Genomic DNA, 22,230 nt, shown 5'->3' with positions numbered 1-22,230 from the left:
AAAAGGTTTGGAAATCTTAGTAGCCAAAGAATTTAGTCTGTGAGCCCGAGACTGATGGAAAATGTAGAGGCTCCACTGTTCAGGGAAATTCCCGAAGTAGAAGCCTGCCTCCTCCTTGCCTCAGCTGTTGGGGAAACTGATCAGTGCCTGTTCTGTCTCTTGACTCTCATTACAGGAGTTCTCTCTTGTGGTGTTCTGTGACTAGTAGGTATCTGAGAAATGTATGGCATCACCCCAATCTGGGCTGGCAGCTGAAAAAGAGAATTAGCATCTCGGGATTCTTGGGTGCTCCAGAGGGGCAGGGGCTTTACTAGGCTGTGTTCTCTCTACCCCATCTATTTTTGAGTTGTCATTGCTGCTGCTCCTTGCTTTCACAAGCAGCCGCAGGGTGGAATTGACCTTATTTTTCATAGAATCATAGGACTGGAAGGGACCTTGAGAGGTCATCTAGTTCAGTCCCCTGCACTCATGGCAGGACTAAGTATTATCTTCTAGACCATCCCTGAAAGGTGTCTGTACTGGACCCAGTCCTATTCAACATATTCATAAATGATCTGGAAAAAGGCGTAAACAGTGAGGTGGCAAAATTTGCAGATGATACAAAACTACTCAAGATAGTGAAATTCCAGGCAGACTGCGAAGAGCTACAAAAGGATCTCTCAAAACTGGATGACTGAGCAACAAAATGGCAGATGAAATTCCATGTTGATAAACGCAAAGTAATGCACATTGGAAAACATAATCCCAACTATACATATAAAATGATGGGGTCTAAATTGGCTGTTACCACTCAAGAAAGATCTTGGAGTCATGGAGTGGATGTTTTCAGAGAACTATTCACAGTGCGCAGCGGCGGTCAAAAAAGGGAACAGAATGTTGGGAATCATTAAGAAAGGGGTAGATAAGAAGATAGAAAATATCAGATATGCCCACATCTTGAATACTGCGTGCAGATGTGGTCGCCCCATCTCAATAAAGATATATTGGAATTGGAAAAGGTTCAGAAAAAGGTAACACAAATTATTAGGGGTATGGAATGGCTGGGACTTTTCAGGTTGGCAAAGAGATGACGGGGGGAGGGGGGATATAATTGGGTCTAGAAAATCATGACTGGTGTGGAGAAAGTAAATAAGTATTATTTACTCCTCCTCATAACTCATGAACTAGGGGTCACCAAATGAAATTATTAGGCAGCAGGTTTAAAACAAAACGAAGTATTTTTTCACACAACGCACAGTCAACATATGGAACTCTTTTTGCCAGAGGATGTTGTGAAGGCCAAGACTATAACAGGGTTCAAAAAAGAACTGGATACATTCATGGAGGATGGGTCCATCAATGGCTATTAGCCAGGATGGGCAGGGATGGTGTCACTAGTCTGTTTTCTAGAAGCTGGGAAGGAGCAACAGGGGATGGATCACTTGATGATTACCTGCTCTGTTCATTCCCTCTAGGGCACCTGGCATTGACCACTGTCGGAAGGCAGTATCAGAGGGGTAGTAGCCGTGTTAGTCGGGTTCTGTAGAAGCAGCAAAGAATCCTGTGGCACCTTATAGACTAACAGACGTTTTGCAGCATGAGCTTTCGTGGGTGAATACCCACTTCTTCGGATGGGTATTCACCCACGAAAGCTCATGCTGCAAAACGTCTGTTAGTCTATAAGGTGCCACAGGATTCTTTGCTGCTTCTGTCGGAAGACAAGATACTGAGCTAGATGGACCTTTGATATGACCCAGTATGGCTGTTCTTATGTGTTTGTCTAACCTGATCTTAAAAATCTCCAAGGAAGGAGATTCTGCAGTCTCCCTCAGCAATTTATTCAAGTGCTTAACCACCCTGACAGTTAGGAAGTTTTTCCTAATGTCCAACCTAAACCTCCCTTGCTGCAATTTAAACCCATTGCTTCTTGTCCTACCCTCAGAGATTAAGAACAATTTTTCTCCCTCCTCCTTGTAACAACCTTGTTATGTACTTGAAAACTGCTACCATGTTCCCCTCAGTCTTCTCTTTTCCAGGCTAAACAAACCCAATTAATGAGACCTTTAGACCTTTAATAATTTTTGTTTCCCTTTTCTGGACTTTGTCCGATTTATCCACATCTTTCCTGAAATGTGGTGCCCAGAACTGGACACAATACTCCAATTGAGGCCTAATCAGTCAGTTTCCTTGCTCTTGAGGGTTCCTAGTAGCCCGAGTGAAAACTGACCAGCGTCTAGGCACTTTGCTGCAGTTGGAAAAGCTCTGAGCAGCCTCGAAGGCGCTGGTATTGTATGTCTAGCAGACCTAAGGACAGTGTTGAATTAGTGACTAGTTGATGTTTTGTAAGACTTGCTTTGTGACCACGTGGGCTAGAATTTTTTTAAAGAAAGAAGCTTGGATTGTGCAGACAGTTGATGGCACTTGCCTGGGTAAGCTTCTTGCTTACTATGGGTGAGAGCATTTATTAAGTCCTCCACATGTTGCTCATTTAGAGGCACATGTTATGCAAGTCCGTGCTCTATATCCCTGAGGACCGATATACTTGAGAGCTATTTGCTTTGCTTTCAGAGAGCAATAAGTGATCAGCTGTTTCCAGCCGATTCTAAGGCCAGAAGGGACCATTGTGATCATACTGACCTCCTGTGTGTTACTCGTAAATCTTTCCCCTTGTTTTGCTCTTACACAGGGCCTCAGGGTCTTTCCCTGGAGCTGGCAGCTGCCCTTGCCTCCTTTCCCTTGCTGTATCAGCACACTGCCTTCACACATGTTCTCACCTCGCTGCAGGTGTCTCCAGGTGATGGAAGAAGAGGCTACTGCTGAGAGTTGCTCTCAGCAGAGCTCAGGAGGTCAAGGACTTCTTTCCCCACTCCCAGAGCTGCTTTTCTTGAAGGGTCAGGCCACTTCTCAACAGCTTCCCGGAGGTGGGGACATAGTAGCTGGTTGATTTTTAGGGGCTTGATACTTACTGGAAGGACTTTGTCATCTCTTCCTCTGCCACTCAGTGGAAAAATTGGTGTCTGGGAAGGAATGAGACTTCTCATGATCGCGCAGGAAACAGTTGGATTTGCTCTTCCTATAGACCCATTGACCTCAGCTGAGCTTCTCCAGGCATAAATGTGGCTTATTGTCAGCTCTGAGTGCTGTTGTGGTCTGCTCCATGTGCCACTGGAACATTGCATTCAGTGCCTGCCTTCGGTCAGGCAGCAGAGGCATGAGCTGGAAAATTGCCAGTAGGATCCAGCAGCAGAGCAGTAGTTTGGAAGATTAAATACTCTGTGTGTTTACTCTGTGACAGCTAACAGTACTAAAGAATCGGTGACGACAGAAAATTGGCACAATCCCATTGTCAACTAGTGGAATTTGAGTACTAGAAGCTTGCTTTCTGCTGAAGCTGGGTTCTTACCCTGGTTACCTTCTAGGATTCAGATGGCTTGGCAGATGATGGTATCAGATGTGGCCAAGTGGGTGTAACTTATTTCCCTCCCATCCAAAGACTTTCCTAACTGCAGGATCTAGTGCAGCCGTTCCTTGATCTGAGGGTTTGCCTAGCTTGGCCTCTGGCTGATTGGTACTGTAGTGCTTTACATACACTGAGGTACATATTTGGGGGGTGTTGGCTTTTCCTTTGGTGACTGCCTTTACCTTGTCTTTAAAGGCACAGATGTCAGTGAGGCCTAGTAGACCATATTATTTGTATTGTGGTAGCACCTTGGATGCTGCACACACACACAGGACAGTAACGCCTCGCTTAATGTTGTAGTTTTGTTCCTGAAAAATGTGACTTTAAGTGAATCCAATTTCCCCATAAGGATTAATGTAAGTAGTGGGGGTTAAGTTCCAAGGAAAATTTTTTTCACCAGATGAAAGTCTCTCTCTCTCTCTCGATACACGCACACACACACAGTATATGTTTTTTTAAACAATTTAATACTGTACAGAGCAATGATGATTGTGAAGCTTGATTCAGGTGGTGAAGTCAGAGGGTGGGATATTTCCCAGGGAATTCCTTACTGCTAAATGATGAACTAGCACTCGGCTGAGCCCTCAAGGGTTACCACATTGTTAGTGTAGCCTCACACTCTACAAGGCAGCACAAATTGAAGGAGAGGAGACAGCATGGCAGACAGACACACACCCTGTGTGTGTGTGAGAGAGAAAGAGAGGTGCATTGCCCCTTTAAGTATGGTGACCTCACTCTAAGTACATTGCCTTTTTAAGTAAATCAGCAAGTTGAGACAGCAGCTGCTGCCAGCAAGCTTTCTCCGTCCAGAGCCCTGTTGTGTCCGTTTTTCCCCCCGCTCTGTGGAGAAGGGGGAAGATGGGACACCCTGACATTAGCCGCTGTGCGCCCCCCCCCCCCCCCAGCAAGCAGGAGGCTCCTGGGAGCAGCTCTAAGGCAGAGGGCAGGAGCAGTACATGGCAATGTAAGAGCCAGATCAGATGATAAACATTCACATAAAGATTCTGGCACATCAGAAAAGGGCAGACAAATAAACAGGGACACGTTTTTAAAGTGCTTGTACGCAAATGCCAGAAGTCTAAATAATAAGATGGGTGAACTAGAGTGCCTTGTGATGAAGGAGGATATTGATATAATAAGCATCACAGAAACCTGGTGGACTGAGAGCAATCAATGGGACACAATCATTCCGGGGTACAAAATATATCGGAAGGACAGAACAGGCCGTGCAGGGGGAGGAGTGGCACTATATGTTAAAGAAAGTGTAGATTCAAATGAAGTAAAAATCTTAAGCGAATCCACAGGTTCCATAGAGTCTCTATGGATAGAAATTTCATGCTCTAGTAAAAATATAATAGTAGGGATCTATTATCGACCACCTGACCAGGACAGTAATAGTGATGATGAAATGCTAAGGGAAATTAGAGAGGCTATCAAAATTAAGAACCCAATAATAGTGGGGGATTTCAATTATCCCCATATTGACTGGGAACATTTCACTTCAGGACGAAATGCAGAGATAAAATTTGCAGAGGGGGAGGTTTAGGCTGGATATTAGGAAAAACTTTTTCACTAGTAGGGTGGTGAAGCACTGGAATGGGTTACCTAGGGAGGTAGTGGAATCTCCTTCCTTAGAGGTTTTTAAGGTCAGGCTTGACAAAGCCCTGGCTGGGATGATTTAGTTGGGTTTGGTCCTGCTTTGAGCAGGGGGTTGGACTAGATACCTCCTGAGGTCCCTTCCAACCCTGAGATTCTATGATTCTAATTTGTCGATACTTTAAATGCTTCATGGAGCAGCTGGTACGAGAACTCACAAGGGGAGAGGCAACTCTAGATTTAGTCCTGAGTGGAGTGCAGGAGCTGGTCCAAGAGGTAACTATAACAGAACGGTTTGGAAATAGTGACCATAATACAATAGCATTCAACATCCCTGTGGTGGGAAGAACATCTCAACAGCCCAACACTGTGGCATTTAATTTCAAAAGGGGGAACTATGCAAAAATGAGGGGGTTAGTTAAACAGAAGTTTAAAAAGTACAGTGACTAAAGTGAAATCCCTGCAAGCTGCATGGGCGCTTTTTAAAGACACCATAATAGAGACCCAACTTCAATGTATACCCCAAATTAAGACACATAGTAAAAGAACTAAAAAAGAGCCACTGTGGCTTAACAACCATGTAAAAGAAGCAGTGAGAGATAAAGACTTCCTTTAAAAAGTGGAAGTCAAATCCTAGTGAGGCAAATAGAAAGGAGTATAAACACTGCCAAATTAAGTGCAAGAGTGTAATAAGAAAAGCCAAAGAGGAGTTTGAAGAACAGCTAGCCAAAAACTCCAAAGGTGGTAATAAAATGTTTAAGTACATCAGAAGCAGGAAGCCTGCTAAACAACCAGTGGGGACCCTTGATGATCGAGATACAAAAGGAGCGCTTAAAGACGATAAAGTCATTGCGGAGAAACTAAACAGATTCTTTGCTTCAGTCTTCACAGCTGAGGATGTTAGGGAGATTCCCAAACCTGAGCCGGCTTTTGTAGGTAACAAATCTGAGGAACTGTCACAGATTGAAGTATCATTAGAGGAGGTTTTGGAATTAATTGATAAACTCAACATTAACAAGTCACCGGGACCAGATGGCATTCACCCAAGAGTTCTGAAAGAACTCAAATGTGAAGTTGCGGAACTATTAACTAAGGTTTGTAACCTGTCCTTTAAATCCGCTTCTGTACCCAATGACTGGAAGTTAGCTAATGTAACGCCAATATTTAAAAAGGGCTCTAGAGGTAATCCCGGCAATTACAGACCGGTAAGTCTAACGTCGGTACCGGGCAAATTAGTTGAAACAATAGTAAAGAATAAAATGGTCAGACACATAGAAAAACATAAACTGTTGAGCAATAGTCAACATGGTTTCTGTGAAGGGAAATCGTGTCTTACTAATCTATTAGAGTTCTTTGAAGGGGTCAACAAACATGTGGACAAGGGGGATCCAGTGGACATAGTGTACTTAGATTTCCAGAAAGCCTTTGACAAGGTCCCTCACCAAAGGCTCTTACGTAAATTAAGCTGTCACGGGATAAAAGAGAAGGTCCTTTCATGGACTGAGAACTGGTTAAAGGACAGGGAACAAAGGGTAGGAATTAATGGTAAATTCTCAGAATGGAGAGGGGTAACTTGTGGTGTTCCCCAAGGGTCAGTCCTAGGACCAATCCTATTCAACGTATTCATAAATGATCTGGAGAAAGGGGTCAACAGTGAGGTGGCCAAGTTTGCAGATGATAGTAAACTGCTCAAGATAGTTAAGACTAAAGCAGACTGTGACGAACTTCAAAAAGATCTCACAAAACTAAGTGATTGGGCAACAAAATGGCAAATGAAATTTAATGTGGATAAATGTAAAGTAATGCACATTGGAAAAAATAACCCCAACTATACATACAACATGATGGGGGCTAACTTAGCTACAACGAGTCAGGAAAAAGATCTTGGAGTCATTGTGGATAGTTCTCTGAAGATGTCCACGCAGTGTGCTGAGGCGGTCAAAAAAAGCAAACAGGATGTTAGGAATCATTAAAAAGGGGATAGAGAATAAGATTGAGAATATATTGCCCTTATATTAATCCATGGTACGCCCACATCTCGAATACTGCATACAGATGTGGTCTCCTCATATCAAAAAAATATACTGGTGCTAGAAAAGGTTCAGAAAAGGGCAACTAAAATGATTAGGGGTTTGGAACGGGTCCCATATGAGAAAAGATTAGAGGCTAGGACTCTTCAGCTTGGAAAAGAGGAGACTAAGGGGGGATATGATAGAGGTATATAAAATCATGAGTGATGTGGAGAACGTGGATAAAGAAAAGTTATTTACTTATTCCCATAATATAAGAACTAGGGGTCACCAAATGAAATTAATAGGCAGCAGGTTTAAAACATACAAGGAAGTTCTTCACACAGTGGTTGTGAAGGCTGGAACTATAACAACATTTAAAAGAGTACTGGATAAATTCATGGAGGTTAAGTCCATTAATGGCTATTAGCCAGGATGGGTAAGAATGGTGCCCCTAGCCTCTGTTTGTCAGAGGATGGAGATGGATGGCAGGAGAGAGATCACTTGATCATTGCCTGTTAGGTTCACTCCCTCTGGGGCACCTGGCATTGGCCACTGTTGGTAGACAGGATACTGAGCTGGATGGACCTTTGGTCTGACCCGGTACAGCCGTTCTTATGTAATGAGGGGAGGGAAAGCTGAACTGCCCGGCAATTGATAGCCTGCTGGGTGGCTGACACACAGGCAACTTAGGGGAGCTGATGGGGGAGCTACTGGTCCAACCTGGTTCCAAGCCCGCACCAGCTACCTTCAATGGAATGCTCTTTCTGCAAGCAGTGGACAGAGTAGGCAGCTGCCAAAAAACATTATATGCACAACTTTAAATGACCATGTTCTCAAATTGATCAGCAGTGTAACAATGAAACAGCATTCACCGGGATGCCTTTAAGTGAGGAGTTACTGTACTATTCAGTTCCTTCCCCAAAATGTTTATGGTCTACGTAGATAAATCAAGGATCACAAGGGAAACTGAGGCACAGAGCTTTAATGTGACTTGCTGCAGGTCAGTGGCAGACTTTCAGGTTTTCTGCTTGTTGTGCCTAGTTTGCTAGGAAGGCTTCTTTACAAGCAGTCTGATAATTGTATTTGTTTGGAGACTAAACACTATCTTGATTGTCCTCAGATGCTCACTTTTCTCTGACTCCTTTCCACTCTCTCTCTGGAAGGTCAGCACTATCATTAAACGCTCAACATGGTCCACCCTAAGCTCCGTTAAAGGACCGGCTACTTAGGTTAGAGCCATTTATTTAGCAGAGTTTATAGAGTGAAACCAGAGCTTGTGGTTTGTGCTGCAACCTTCATGTGGTTCCCACCCCCAACTTGTGGTTTCTGTTTAGCATTGCTCGTGCTCTGGGTATCCCAGAGCATTTAACAGAGCACTGAGTTACCTGCTGCTGCCGCCACCATTGGGGATCGGGTTCAGCAGGAGTTCTTGCAGCTTGTGACATTACAGCCTGTTTGTTAGCTCCAGTGCCTTGTTAAAACAGTTTCTTTATCAATTGCTGTCATAGGAAAGGGCTTTTAATTTGCATCTGGGCAGCCAGTAATGAGTAGAAGGAACCTCTGGCATCTCGGGACTGGCTTAACTGCATCATTAAACTTGATGTGGTGCATTGACTCCCAGGATTCCTGACTTCATATTTTAGTGAGTTCAAATAGTCTGTACTAATTCTTAGGTCAAAGCTGTGCTGTCAGTTTTGATACTGGCTTCTAAGCCACAAACACTTTTAACTCACTAAGTTGAGTGTCTTAAAACATTGTAAAGTTTTTTGGGAAAGAAAAAAAATATAGGTCAACAAAAATCAGTTGCTTTAGAGTTCAGTATCACTTTGTTGCCTTATGAAGTCCCTGTATGTAGTGGATCTAAGAAACGAAGTGTAATTGCAGTACCCAGAGTATGCGTCCACAGACATGGCCAAAATCAGAGTATACCTAACGTGACCTTGTGACAGGTTGGATCACAGAACCCCCCAAGACTACTTCTGCCCCTGCTTTCCCTGCCAGCTCAGGACTCCAGCACCCTGTCTTGTTGAGCCAGACACACCAGTCTGCTCCAACACAGACCCAGGTCTGAACAACTTTCCCCAAAGCTGCAGACTTAACCGAAAGCAACTTAAGAAGTGTTCCTGTCTTTAACACTCAGATGCCCAACTCCCAATGGGGTCCAACTCCCAATGGGGTCCAACCCCCAAATAAATCCGTTTTACCCTGTATAAAGCTTATACAGGGTAAACTCATAAATTATTCGCCCTCTATAACACTGATAGAGAGAGATGCATAGTTGTTCCCTTCCTCTCCCCACCCCAGTATTAATACATACTCTGGGTTAATAAGTAAAAAGTGATTTTTATTAAATACAGAAAGTAGGATTTAGGTGGTTCTAAGTAGTAACAGACAGAACAAAGTGAATTACCAAGTAAAATAAAATAAAATGCACAAGTCTGAGTCTAATACAGTAAGAAAACGGAATACAGACAAAAATCTCACCCTGAGTGGTGGTCCAGTAAGCTTCCCTTTACAGACTAGTCTCCTTCTAGTCTGGGTCCAGCAGTCACTCACCCCCCCCTGTAGTTACTGTCCTTTGTTCCAGTTTCTTTCAGGTATCCTTGGAGGTGGAGAGGCTCTCTTGAGCCAGCTGAGGACAAAATGGAAGGGTCTCCCAGGGGTTTAAATAGACTTTCTCTTGTAGGTGGAGACTTTCTCCTCTCTCCTATGCAAAGTCCAGCTCCAAGATGGAGTTTTGGAGTCACATGGGCAAGTCAGTGGTCCATGCATGACTCAGTTTTTACAGGCAGCAGCCATTGTTTACATGCTACCCTGAATGTCCTCAGGTAGACTTTTTTTTTTAAAATAATTGGAGATATACCTATCTCCTAGAACTGGAAGGGACCTTGAAAGGTCGAGTCGAGGCCCCTGCCTTCACTAGCAGGACCAAGTACTGATTTTTGCCCCAGATCCCTAAGTGACCCCCTCAAGGATTGAACTCTCAACCCTGGGTTTAGCAGGCCAATGCTCAAACCACTGAGCTACCCCTCCCTCTTAGGTAGATTGAAGCCTTCCAAGATTCATTGTCCTTTAAGTGTTTCTTGTTTGGGCACTTAACTTGCACATTCCTTTCTCAAGAAGCTGACCAAATGCTTTACTGAGGCTGCTTAGAAATCAAGCAAGTACACAGCCAATATTCATAACTTTGAATACAATAATGACACATGCATACGAATAGGATGAATAGACCTTTACAGAGATGTTAACTGGAATGTGTTTTATGCTACATATGCCATTTATGTCATATATCCATTCATAAGCATATTGAAGCCTTATGGGGTGCACCGTCACAGACCTCTTCTTTTGGAAGTGGCAGAAGAGGAGAGAGACTGAGCCGTGATATGTAGCTAGAACAAAGCCAAGCAATAGAGGCCACACACATAGAATGGTCAGGATTCTGGTATCAATGCTATTTATTCCCTCAGCGTGTGCTTGCGCGCTCTCTCTCTATATTTGATCAACAGCTGAATTTTCTAAAGACATCTGCCAATTGCCAAGACTTCTTCAGAAGGTTTTTGGTAGATTGGAATTCCTTTACCCAAAAACCTTTCCCTTGGTTTGCTGGTCTCCTCAGTTTGGCTAGGAGTGGTAGGGGGAACACAGCAATCTTAGGAGAGGCAGGATGGCCAGCAGTTAGAGCACTAGGGCTTTGAAGACCCAGGTTCAATTCCCCACTTGGCCCAGACTTCCTGTGTGATCTTGGGCAAGTTACTTAGCCTGCATGTGCCTCAGTCCCCAGTATTTTACAAATGGGGAAACTAAAACATTCTCAGTTCTTTCACTTTCCATCTCATCCCTGTATACTTGTTCTGAGGCCAGCTGCATCTCTAGCTAGTGTCTCTAAAGGGTTCTTTTCTGTACAGCATGCTGGTGATGTCAGAAGCTAATTAGCCAGACATGCCTGCTTGAAAGGCAGTGTACTTTTAGTGGTTAGGTTAAGTGGGTCAGAGGACTGGCAGTCCAAATACCTGAGTTCCAGTCCTGACTCTGTTACGATTCACTTTATGGCCTTGGATGGAAAGAGTCCAGCGAAGGGCAACAATAGGGGGCTGGAGCACATGACTTGTGAGGAGAGGCTGAGGGAACTGGGATTGTTTAGTCTGCAGAAGAGAAGAATGAGGGGGGATTTGATCGCTGCTTTCAACTACCTGAAAGGGGGTTCCAAAGAGGATGGAGCTAGACTGTTCTCAGTGGTACCAGATGACAGAACAAGGAGTAATGGTCTCAAGTTGCAGTGGGGGAGGTCTAGGTTGGATATTAGGAAAACCTTTTTCACTAGTAGAGTGGTGAAGCACTGGAATGGGTTACCTAGGGAATTGGTGGAATCTCCTTCCTTAGAGGTTTTTAAGGTCAGGCTTGACAAAGCCCTGGCTGGGATGATTTAGTTGGGGATTGGTCCTGCTTTGAGCAGGGGGTTGGACCAGATGACCTCCTGAGGTCCCTTCCAACCCTGATATTCTATGATGTGATGTGTTGCTTACACTTGTCTCTGTCTGTCTAATCTGAGGTTAATCCTCACCTTTGTAGACAGCACTGAGATCCTTGATGGAAAAATGCTGGATAAGTGCTAAGCATTTGCCAAGCAGTCCTTCACACTTCTAAATGGCTGGCTTCCTTTAGCCAAGATGGTGGTCAAGCCTTTCAGCTCCATATTTGACATTTTCTCTTTGTAGATCCTCTGCATCCTGACACGCCACCATTCTGAATTGTTTTCCTTAGGCGAATCGGTTTCATTCCACCCAGTAATATGACCCACTTCCATCCATCGCCCCATCTGTTCAGTTTGTATCCTGTAGCCATTCCCTAAGTGCTCATGAAAATAGTTAGTTAATGTAGTGAATCTTCTCCACTGCCTTGGGGAACACGTTCTACACGCTGCCCTCTGCACTAAGGAATTCCCCCTACACTCATTGCCTGATCCTAGCTTCGGGATATGCCCAATGAGAGAGTCTTGTGGAATTTACCTTCATTAGGGTTATATAAACATCAGTCATGTTCTCTTTGAAATCTTGCCGGATTGCTTGCCTTGTTACCAGTGTCCCTCCCCTCTTCCTGTGATATAGTTTACAGGACTGGAGGTACAGCCACAGAATCCTCTGATATGGACCTGCATCCTGTTTGTTCTCACAACCACTGCCAGATGCTGAGCTAATGGTTTTATATTTCTATCCACTACTTAGAGTTTGGTTTTACTGCAGCATGGGATACCAGACCCCTTACACAGACTCCAATTATTCTCAAGTCTGGAGCTGGGAAGCCAAAAGCAAGATCACAGCAACTGATTCCAGTCTGTTCACACTTGCTCTGAAAACAGCTTGTTTCAGGATCTTGCACGCTCCTTCCCTTTCGGTATTTCTGCCCCTCTTTGCTTCTGCCAAGGTTCAGCATTAGGAGATGTGGTCCCCCAGCCAGCTAACGGTGGGATATGAAAGCATGTGCTGCAGTATCTGAGAGCTGGAGACCAGGGAGCAAGAGGGAGCTAGCTGCTTTAGCTAGTGACATGACAGCCCTAGGTGCTAGCCCAATAGTTCTTGCCCTAGATACCAGGAATCATTCTTGGTGACTCTGTTCTGTTTTGGTGTCCAGGCTGTTATTGCATGATACCTCTGACCTGGACCACTTAGCCATAGTTGTGGCAAAATTCCTCCTCCTTTTATGTGTCTGGTCACTTGTGCTACACACAGTCCCTATGCCTCTGGCTCTATAGTGGAATGTCTGGCAATTCCTGTGTTTCTTACAGGTCAAACCAGGGTTCCATTTCGTCTCCAACATGGGATTGTATCAGCTGCTTCACAGGAAGGGACAAAAAGTTACCCAGGAGGCAGTTGTGTTGCTCTACAGCTTATTTTGAAGCAAGGATGATAATGTAAGACTGTATAACTATTGTGTGATAGGAGCAGTGTAGTCCTATGCTGACAGAGGGATTGCAGCAAATCCTCCCTATTGTCTTACTGCAAAGAATAGGATATCTGCAATGATGTGCAAAAAGGTGCCGCAGCATAGTCTGGAAGCTCAATGCAGTTCATTGGTAAGGTTGACATTCTGTAAATCAGTTACTTAGTAACTGCAGAAGAAGATGCTGATTAAATTCAAGAGAAGTCAGGCACAAATAATCTTTTCCTCCCTTTAAACTCATAAAAGCAAGGACATCTGGAAAGGTAAATGTTCAGTCTTACCTGAATACACCACACAGAGCTATTACTCTGTCTCTCGAAGGGTATGTCTGTGCTGCAGTTAGACCTGCAGCGGCTGGCCCATGCCGGCGACTCGGGCTCCTGAATCTTCAGATAAGAGGCTATTTAACAGTGGCCAGGCTGCAGTCTGAGCCCTGGGACCCTCCCACCTCACAGGGTCCTAGGACCTGAGCCTGAACATCTACACCACAGTTAAACAGCCCCTTAGCTCAAGCCCTTTGAGCCTGAGTCAGCTGGCACTGGTCAGCCATGGCTGTCTAACTGCAGGGTGGGTATATCCAGTGATGAGCTGCCAAAATATTAACAACCGGTTCCCTCCTCCTCACCCCACGAGGGGGTCGTGTCCCCCCCCACCCCCCAGGACTCCTGCCCCATCCAACCCCCCCCCCCCCCGTTCTTTGACACCACACCCCCAGGACCCCTGCCCCATCCAACCCCCTTCCCTGTCCCCTAACTTGCCCCCTGCCGCCCCATCCAACCCCTCCTCTTATTCCTGATGGCCCTACAGGACCCCTGCCCCATCCAACCACCCCTTCTCTCTATCCCTGACTGCCCTCCCACCTCATCCAACCCCTGCTCCTTCCTGCCTGCCCCCCAGGACCCTTGCCCCCATTCAATCCCCCTGTTCCCTGCCCCCTGACCGCCCCGACCCCCATCCACCCCCCACAACCCACCGAACACCCCCTCCCTGCTCCCTGCCCCCTTACCACACTGCCTGGTAAGGGGGGGGAGGAGGAGGAGGAGGGTGGAGCGTTCAGGGGAGAGGGGGAGGTGAGCTGGGGCTGGGTGCACAGCTGCCCGAGCCTTTGTTAAATTTAAAAGCTTTTTTTAGAACCGGTTGTCCTGGAACAACTGGTTCTAAAAAGGCTTCTAAATTTAACAACCGGTTCCTGCGAACCGGCTGGAGCTCCCCACTGGATATATCTAAGGGATTGAGCAGCCGGCCATGTGAGCTTCGCCATCTAGGCACAGGCAAATGAGTTAAGATTACATTGCGGTAGCCTTCTCTGAATATTATTTGTAGCAGTTTTACCCTCTATGTGTTAAAAAGACATAACTAATGACAATTAATAATAAAAAACCCTCTTCCTGTAGTGTTTTTGCAGCTGAAATACAAGACTGTTTGTCGGGACACCTAGGTTCTCTTCCCAGCTCCGCTACTTTGCACTGCCACTTCCCTGCTGTGTGCCTTTGTTTTCCTCACTTATAAAACAGGGGATTTCTTACCTAGCTCACAGGGAGGATGGGCCGCAATTCATTAAAGTCTGTAAAGCTCTTTGCATGTCTCCAGATGGATGTTGCTGTCTAAATTCAAAATGGACGGTGGGGGGTGGTGGATGTAGAGCCTGATTCTTACTTACCGTAAAGCCCCTTTTTGTGTTAATAAGAAACAGGCCCCTAATACATCACATCTGGCTTTGTTTCTTCCTTGTTCCCCTCTTAGCTTGGACAGTGAAACTAACCCGGTCAGTTCTCTCCTGTTGGTGATGCTTGGGTTTCCAACACTGAAGTTTACTTCTTGGGCAATTCTCCTCCACAGATTTCTTTGCTTCCCTGCAGAAAAATGACTTGTGACAGGAAAGCAAAGGGAAGCCGCAAGTGCGGTCACGCGTCCCTCCCCGGTAGAGCAGGCGGGTCGGTTCAGGCACCTAGAGCAACCCGTAAAGACGTAAATCAAGGCTCCTTTACATTGCCAGAGTGGTGTAAAGGACAGTATGGCCTTATCAATGCTTATGGGGCTTTAGTGATTAGAACTGGTCTAAATTTTTGGACTGAAAAAATTTCTTTCAAAGTGTGCTCCGTGAACTGTTTGCTACTGACCTTTCTGGAGATGGTCAGTAGCCAATATAAATTGTGAGTTTGATTCCCCAGCCCTCACTTGCTCTTCAGTTGCCTATGATGCAACACTGAGCGTATGGCTGCATATATTTGTTGACTAATAACTAGAAATAAAGGGTCAAATCTAGCTACATTACTGTTAGGCAAGGAGGCTTGAGGATTTTCCCCAGTGCTCCCCACTCCCATTCTCCATCCATTGTATTGTAGTTTAAATAAATTACCAAAATAAATAAAGTCCATCAATGGCGTCCCTAGCCTCTGTTTTCCAGAAACTGGGAATGGGCGACAGGGGATGGATCACTTGATCATTACCTGTTCTGTTCATTCCCTCTGGGTCACTTGGAGTTGGCCACTGTCTGAAGGCAGGATACTGGGCTAGATGGACCTTAGGTGTGACCCAATGTGGCTGTTCTTATGAAACCAGTGTGATTATATTGCGTTGTTATTGATAAATAAAATTAGCAGAATTTTAAAATATTGTGTGCAGAATTTTTATTTTTTTGGTGCAGAATTCCCGCAGGAGTAGAAGTTACACTTAAAAGTCGTGTTTAAATTTGAAAAAAGAAAATCCTGAGGAAAAATGTATTAATAAAAACTCTCTTTTTGTGGAACCAACCTAATTTGGCAGTGCCGCCCTAAGTTCTGTTTATCTAGTATATTGAGGGACTCCTGAAAACCATGTAACTACATGGACAAACTTGCAGTTGAAGGATTGGTCTCTTTTTCTGTGGTATTTTACTAATCTGGAACTTCCCAACCTTCTAAAAAGGCCACCCACTGCTTAGATATTGGACTCCTGCAGAATGCCAGATGGAATTGGCCTGTCAACACTGGTTCTCCGCTTGCGAGGTACTCCCTTCTCCATGTGTCAGTATAGAATGCCTGCAGCTGTAACTTTCACTCCATGCTTCCGAAGAAGTGAGGTTTTTTTACCCACAAAAGCTTATGCCCAAATAAACCTGTTAGTCTTTAAGGTGCCACCGGACTCCTTGTTGTTTTTTGTGGATACAGACTAACATGGCTACCCCGATACTTGACCTCAGCTGTTTAGGATTATATAATATGGCCTAAAGTGCTTGGCTGAGTACTACATGCTTGAACTTAAAGGAACAGTGCTTCAGAATTGGTGCCTGGTGTTAGCGACTTGGAAAAGGACCATGTCTTGTGAATACAGAGGTGAAGACTTGCACTATGTTTTGAGCTGCAATTATTCCTTTACATTTACCCTAGAGGGAGGCTTCCTTGGAACTAATTTCATCATCAGTTTTGCCTTGTCCCTTCTCTTTTCTGAGAACCACTTGCTATGTGGGGTGGGGGAAGGGCTCGGTGTGCATCTTCACTGGCATAAAACTTTCTGCCTGGAATGAAGTAAACAGAGGATTATTGCACTAGTCAAGCTACTTTTGGTTAGTCCCCAGCAAAACTGCTGCTCCCCCCTTCACTTGCTACTCCGAGACTGGTTTGGCTAATGTGCCCCATAAAGCTTTGCAATGCAGCAGTTTGTCTAAGAGCCTCAGGTTGTGTTTTGTTCATGAAAAGTGCTAACATGACAGCACTGGATGCAGAAATACTTGTTTGTCCACAAAATAAACACAGCACAGGCAGTACAAGCTTCCCTCCCACAATGCCCCATTGATGGGCCTGCCCCCTGAACTGAGGGGGAGGGGATCGTCCTGTTAGAGGGGGAGTTGAATCTCTTCAGTCCAGTTCTCTGAGGCTTTTGATAAGAGGGCCAGTTAACACCAGTTGGGATGGGCTGTGAGGTGGATGTCCCCCCATCACCACTGCCCAGTCACTCTGCAGAACTGCAGGCTGGTATTGAGGCTTGCTCACTATTGAGGTACATTGGATTTGAACTGGGGTGGCAGCAGTGATGACAATTACCATCCAGTCGTGCTGGGGAGCCCCCAAAATGGGCCAGCTGGGGTAATGACACATTAGCTTTCCTTCACTGCCCCTTTTCGGGGGGGGGGGTGAGGGGAGAAATACACTGCGACCTACTTCACTGACCCCCCTCCGAGGGCTAGGAGTACCTAGGCACCCTGCCGCGTGTGTGTCTCCCTGTCCTTTCCGGAAGAGATGCACCCTGCTCCGTGCACATGTTCTTGTTGCTTTTCCTGAGGGAGAGCAGAGTTTCTTTCCCCTTCTTGTTTTTTTTCCTCCCAGTGCTTCCTCTGCTGTCGCTGCTTCAGCAGAAAAGCAAAGAGGTTATCCAGGAGTCAGCATTTTCTCTCTCTCTCTCTCCTCAGAGACGCACTGCAAACCAGGGGCCAAAATGACAGACTCCAAGTACTTCACCACCACAAAGAAAGGTAACCGTGCATGCGTGGGCTGCTTTACTCGTGCTTCCCAACATCTCTCCTTGTCCTCTCGACTGTTCCCAAGGAGGATGCCTCTGCATGGGATTGTTAGCACAAGTCCTGCTCACTTCCACAATGAGGGGTGGGTCTGACTCGGTTCCCAAATTGGGGAACCTCCGAAGTCCTGATGAGCAATTGCTCCCATCCCACTTTAGCGTTCTTTGCCATCCTAAAGATTCAGATGCAGAAGGAATTTTTAGTAACAGGAACTATATAGTATGAAGAGGGGGAAAGAAACTGGCTAATGGTTAAAAGCTTTTAATAACTCTGTTCCTGCTTGCATGCAGTGTGCTAAGCTAGATGACTGGCATGTGTGCAGTTCTCTCCCATCCTTTGAGTGAGAGCTGCAGGATCTCCATTTTGTGAACAGGTGTAGGAGCGCTGTGCATGCAGGTGGGGTTGGTAACTTGCTCATTAGCTGCAGACAAAACTACCCATCATTCAGGCTTTCGAACCCCTGACAGATTCCAGATAATATTCTAGCTCTTGGGTGGCAAAAGCAGTTTGTCACCCAGACTCAATGGCCTGGCAGTGAACCGAGACAAGCCTTTTTAACTGTTCTTTTATCAGCTTTTGCAGCTTAGTAACACCCATCAGTGCAGCTGTCAGACTGGCCCTTGCAGATGGCCTGTTTCGTTAATGCACTTGTTAAAATGGTTTGGCAGAAAATCCCAATAGGCCTGAAACCTTCACTAACCACTGAAGCAGCAGTGCAGGTGGCTCTCAGGATGCTAAATTTAAGTATCTGCCAAACCAAGGAAATAATGTAAATGAGTGGAGTCGAGTGTCAGGCTCTTCCGTCCCTCCACCAGAGGCTGTAATTACCCCTTGTCAGTGAAAGGTGGGAAGGTTGAGTTAAAAAGAAGGCTTAGGAGCTGTGATCCCATTGAAACATTGATAGCAACAAAATGGCCCTCTACCCTGTGACAATAGCATATTCTTTCTGTTGCTGTGGCCTTAGTTGCATACACATTTGCAGGGCCACCCAGAGGATTCAGGGGGCTTGGGGACCTCGGCGGCGGGGGGCCCCCTGCTTCGGCGGCAATTCGGCGGCAGGGAGTCCTTCTGCTCCGGGACCTGCCACCGAAGTGCCCCAAAGACCCGGAGCAGAAGGACCCTCTGCCGCCCAATTACCGCCAAAGACCTGGACTGGAAGAAGCTCTGGGGGCCCCAGGCCCTGCGAGAACTTTCCGGGGCCCTGGAGCGAGTGAAGGACCCCACTGTGGGGGCCCCTGTGGGGCCCGGGGCAAATTGCCCCACTTGCGCGCCCCCCGGGCGGCCCTGCACGTTTGTATCTAGTGCATATGACTGCACCATTTGGTGATGGTGGATGTGTGGGGACAATGGTGTGTCAGTGTCCTCTGACTCTGAATTTTGCAATGAATGTTCTAGATCAGTGGTCTCCAAACTTTTTTGATCGCGCACCCCTATCAGTAAAATTTTTTTGAGCACGCACCGCAATATATGTATTTTTGTGTATAATTTATACACGTACTACTATACTAATATAGTATGTACATTATAAGACCTACAAAAAACAGAAATTAAAAAAGGATGAGATGAAGATGAAATAAACAATATTTTTTTAAAATTTTATTGTATTTAACGGTACAAAAAACCTTTTTGCTCTCACAAAATTATTTTTATTAATAATTTTAGTGAGAGCAATGTGATTGAATATGCTTCATTATTTCTGAAAATCTTGGTTTAACACTTTTTGATACAGCGATTTGAAGGTCTGGATTAGGTTTAGGGTGCGGGAGGGTGCTCAGGGTGGGGTGCTGGGTCTGGGAGGGAGTTAGGGTGTGGGAGGGTGCTCAGAGTAGGGGTGGGGGAGGAGGCTCAGGGCTGGGGCAGGCAGGAGGTGCAGAGCACTTACCTGGGGCAGCTCCTGTTTGGTGCAGGGGGTGTGCAGGAGGCTCTGCGCAGTGCAGCACCGCCCCCATGGCCACGATTCTGGGATCTCCTCCCCCCCCGGGGGGGCCACCTGGAACGCAGGGGCTTTAGGGGCTGCAGGGCCCTGGGCTAAAGGGGGCCCCGGGGGCCTGGCCTGCAGCTCTAAATCCCCTTTCGGAATGCGTCCCTGCGAGCACAGGCCGGAGGACTCAGGAGGAGCAGAGCAGCCGCGCAGCCAGCGGCCGGAGAGAAGCGCCGCTTTCCCCTTCAAAGTGCCGCTTCCGTCCAGCCGGCTGTGAAGGGGAAAGCGCCGCTTCTTTCCGGCCCCTGGCTGTGCGGCTGCTCTGCTCCTCCACAGGCCGGAGGACTCAGGGCCACATTCCGAAAGGGGCTTTAGAGCTGGAGGCCAGGGACCCGGGGCCCCCTTAGCTCAGGGCCCTGCAGCCTCTAAAGCCCCTGTGTTCTGGGTGGCCCTGCCTGTGGGGGGCAGGGCAGCTTCCCCGCTTGCTCCCTTCCTCCTGCCTCCGGCCACACCCCCAGCGGTGCTCCTCCTGCCGTGCCCCCCAATGGATCGTCTTGCGCACCCCACTTTGGAGACCACTGTTCTAGATCACATCCCCCCGGCGCTGTCTTCCACACGCCTAATCCAATCCCTGTCCCCCGTTTCCATCCTATAGAGTTTGGCACAGCCTGTTACTCTTTGCTGAAGAATGAGCTGGCAGAGAGACCTCAGGACCCAGAGCACGTGGTGCTGTCAGGCTGGGTTGGATGAGTAGGAAAATAGAGACTTGTATCCTTGCTACTTTTGCCACGTGTCAGCTAGCACCAGTGTGTGGCTCTATGGGAGATGGACAGCTAATCAGAAACGAATGGCCTAGCGCTCCTTAGTCAGACCACTGCACTTAGTCATGTGAGAGCTGAGCGTGTTGTCTCGGAAACGCCACTCCTTCAAAAGTGTGGAGGAGAGTGAGAGCTGGCACCCAGCAAACCATTGGCAACCATCTCCTGCCTTAGTCTGGGGATGGTGTTCTCAGAATGCTCTTGCTGTCAGTGTAGGACTGGCGCGCTCTGATCATGTGGGGGTGATTCTGCTACTGGAGATAAGCTTTAGCGTCAGTTACGACTTAGGACTGACTCAGGAAGAGTGGGTGCAAGCTTTGCAGAACTTACCAAACAAGTAGTAATTGACCTAATGCAGCAGAGGAAAGGTTGGGTGGGCATTGAAGCTCAGGGCTAACACCTTGGTAGAAAGTCCAGCCTTTTATAGTTGCTGGGCTAGGAGAGATTCTGGAATACCCACTGCAGTGCTATGTCTACCAGACAGACTCAGCAGCCAGTTCTGGACAGGTCAGGCTCAGAGCGTGTTCTTAACAGCACGATCCCTAGAAACGTTTTATTTACAATGAGAACTTGAATTCTGCAGTAACTGATGGTGTAGTGCTTCCCTCTGCCACCCCTCCTCTAGTCATAGATTCTCTCCAGTGGTGAATGGATTTTTCATACCTTGCCTGGGTTGTAGCCCTTGTGCAGTTAGATTTTGTCTGTTCACCTCAGTTTCCCCTTCTAAAGAACTGGGATAATACCTCTTGCACAAAGATGTTGATGCTTAATTCCCTAATGTGCTTTGAGATCTCTAGATAGTTGGTGCTAGAGAAACACACAGATTCCTAGACGCCACAGTGAAATTTCAACACCCTCTCAGTTCCCTTCTGAAAGTGTTGGCAGTTCCCATTTCTGCACACATGAAACAATACTGACCAAAGAGTTACTGTGTTGTGTATTTCAATGAGCTGAAGGGGAAGGTCAGTGAAGAGCTACCCATTGGCTATTGCCGAGTTCCCCCTTGCAGATCCTCTTTTTGTAGAGGAAACACCAGGTCTGATTCATAGATGGGCAGGCCAGAAAGGATCATTGTGATCATCTAGTCTCACCTCCTGTCTAATGCAGGCCAGAGAACAGCCCCACAATAATTCCTGGTTAAGCATATCTTCAAAAACAAAAATCTAAACTTGATTTAAAAATGGCCAGTGATAGAGAATCCACCACAACCTCTGGCAAATTGTTTCAAGAGTTGATTACGCTCACTGGTAGAAATTTACACCTTGTTTCCAGTCTGAATTTGTCTAGCTTCAACTGTAACAGGATCCTGATATATTCCCCCCTCTACTTCTTCCTCCATTGTGTTTGATTTTGCTTCCAGCTAGGTGCCTCTCCTTCTGGATCCCAGTGACACCGATTCTGAGCTAGCCAGTGGGGAACTGGCAAATGCAAGCTGTGCTCTCTCTGAGCACATAGCTCCCTGAGGCTGGGACTGCCTCTCAATCTATCGAGCCCAAACCTTAAACTCTCATCCCATGAGCTGGTTAGTGCATTGTGCTCCTGCTCCAGTGGGCCCGCCTGCTTTCTGCCAAGTTATTGTAAACTCTCATTGGCCCAGGAAGTGCAGAGTGCCTGATGGAGGAGAGTAGCTTGGCTGTGGCTGTGTTCCTGGTGAAGCTAAGACCATTACTGAATGTGGCATCTTGAGATGTTACTCCACTGGCTGGGCTCCCTTGCTAGCCTGGGTCACAGAGAGCTCTTTGCCTTCGTTTCATAGAAACAGGCAAGCAATTACTTTCAATTCCTGTGGGTAATTAAAATGGAGCATTCATCTAAGCAACTAACTGTACCTTTCTACCAAAACCTACTGCTTGCCCCAGTCTTTCAGGGCAGGGAATCTTAACTCCTGAATTTCTTTCTCTCCAGGGGAGATCTTTGAGTTGAAGGCAGAGTTGAACAGTGACAAGAAGGAGAAGAAGAAAGAGGCGGTGAAGAAGGTGATCGCCTCCATGACCGTTGGCAAAGATGTCAGG

At 46.4% G+C, this 22,230-nt stretch overlaps 1 protein-coding gene across 5 annotated transcripts in view; it reads left to right on the top strand.

Moving 5' to 3' along the window:
• AP1B1 (adaptor related protein complex 1 subunit beta 1) overlaps positions 1-22,230 on the top strand; it is an 83,773-nt gene that overhangs the window by 8,776 nt on the left and 52,767 nt on the right. For all 5 annotated transcript variants that reach the window (XM_044989760.1, XM_044989759.1, XM_044989757.1 and 2 more), the window contains exons 2-3: positions 17,372-17,434; positions 22,124-22,229. In XM_044989760.1, coding sequence (XP_044845695.1) covers positions 17,398-17,434; positions 22,124-22,229 — 143 coding nt within the window. In that variant the 5' untranslated portion in view covers positions 17,372-17,397. The remainder of the gene's footprint in view (positions 1-17,371; positions 17,435-22,123; position 22,230) is intronic.

The sequence above is a fragment of the Mauremys mutica genome, chromosome 16 (assembly GCF_020497125.1).
Source record: "Mauremys mutica isolate MM-2020 ecotype Southern chromosome 16, ASM2049712v1, whole genome shotgun sequence".
Taxonomy (NCBI): domain Eukaryota; kingdom Metazoa; phylum Chordata; order Testudines; family Geoemydidae; genus Mauremys; species Mauremys mutica.
This window is presented reverse-complemented; position numbering and strand designations above follow the sequence as displayed.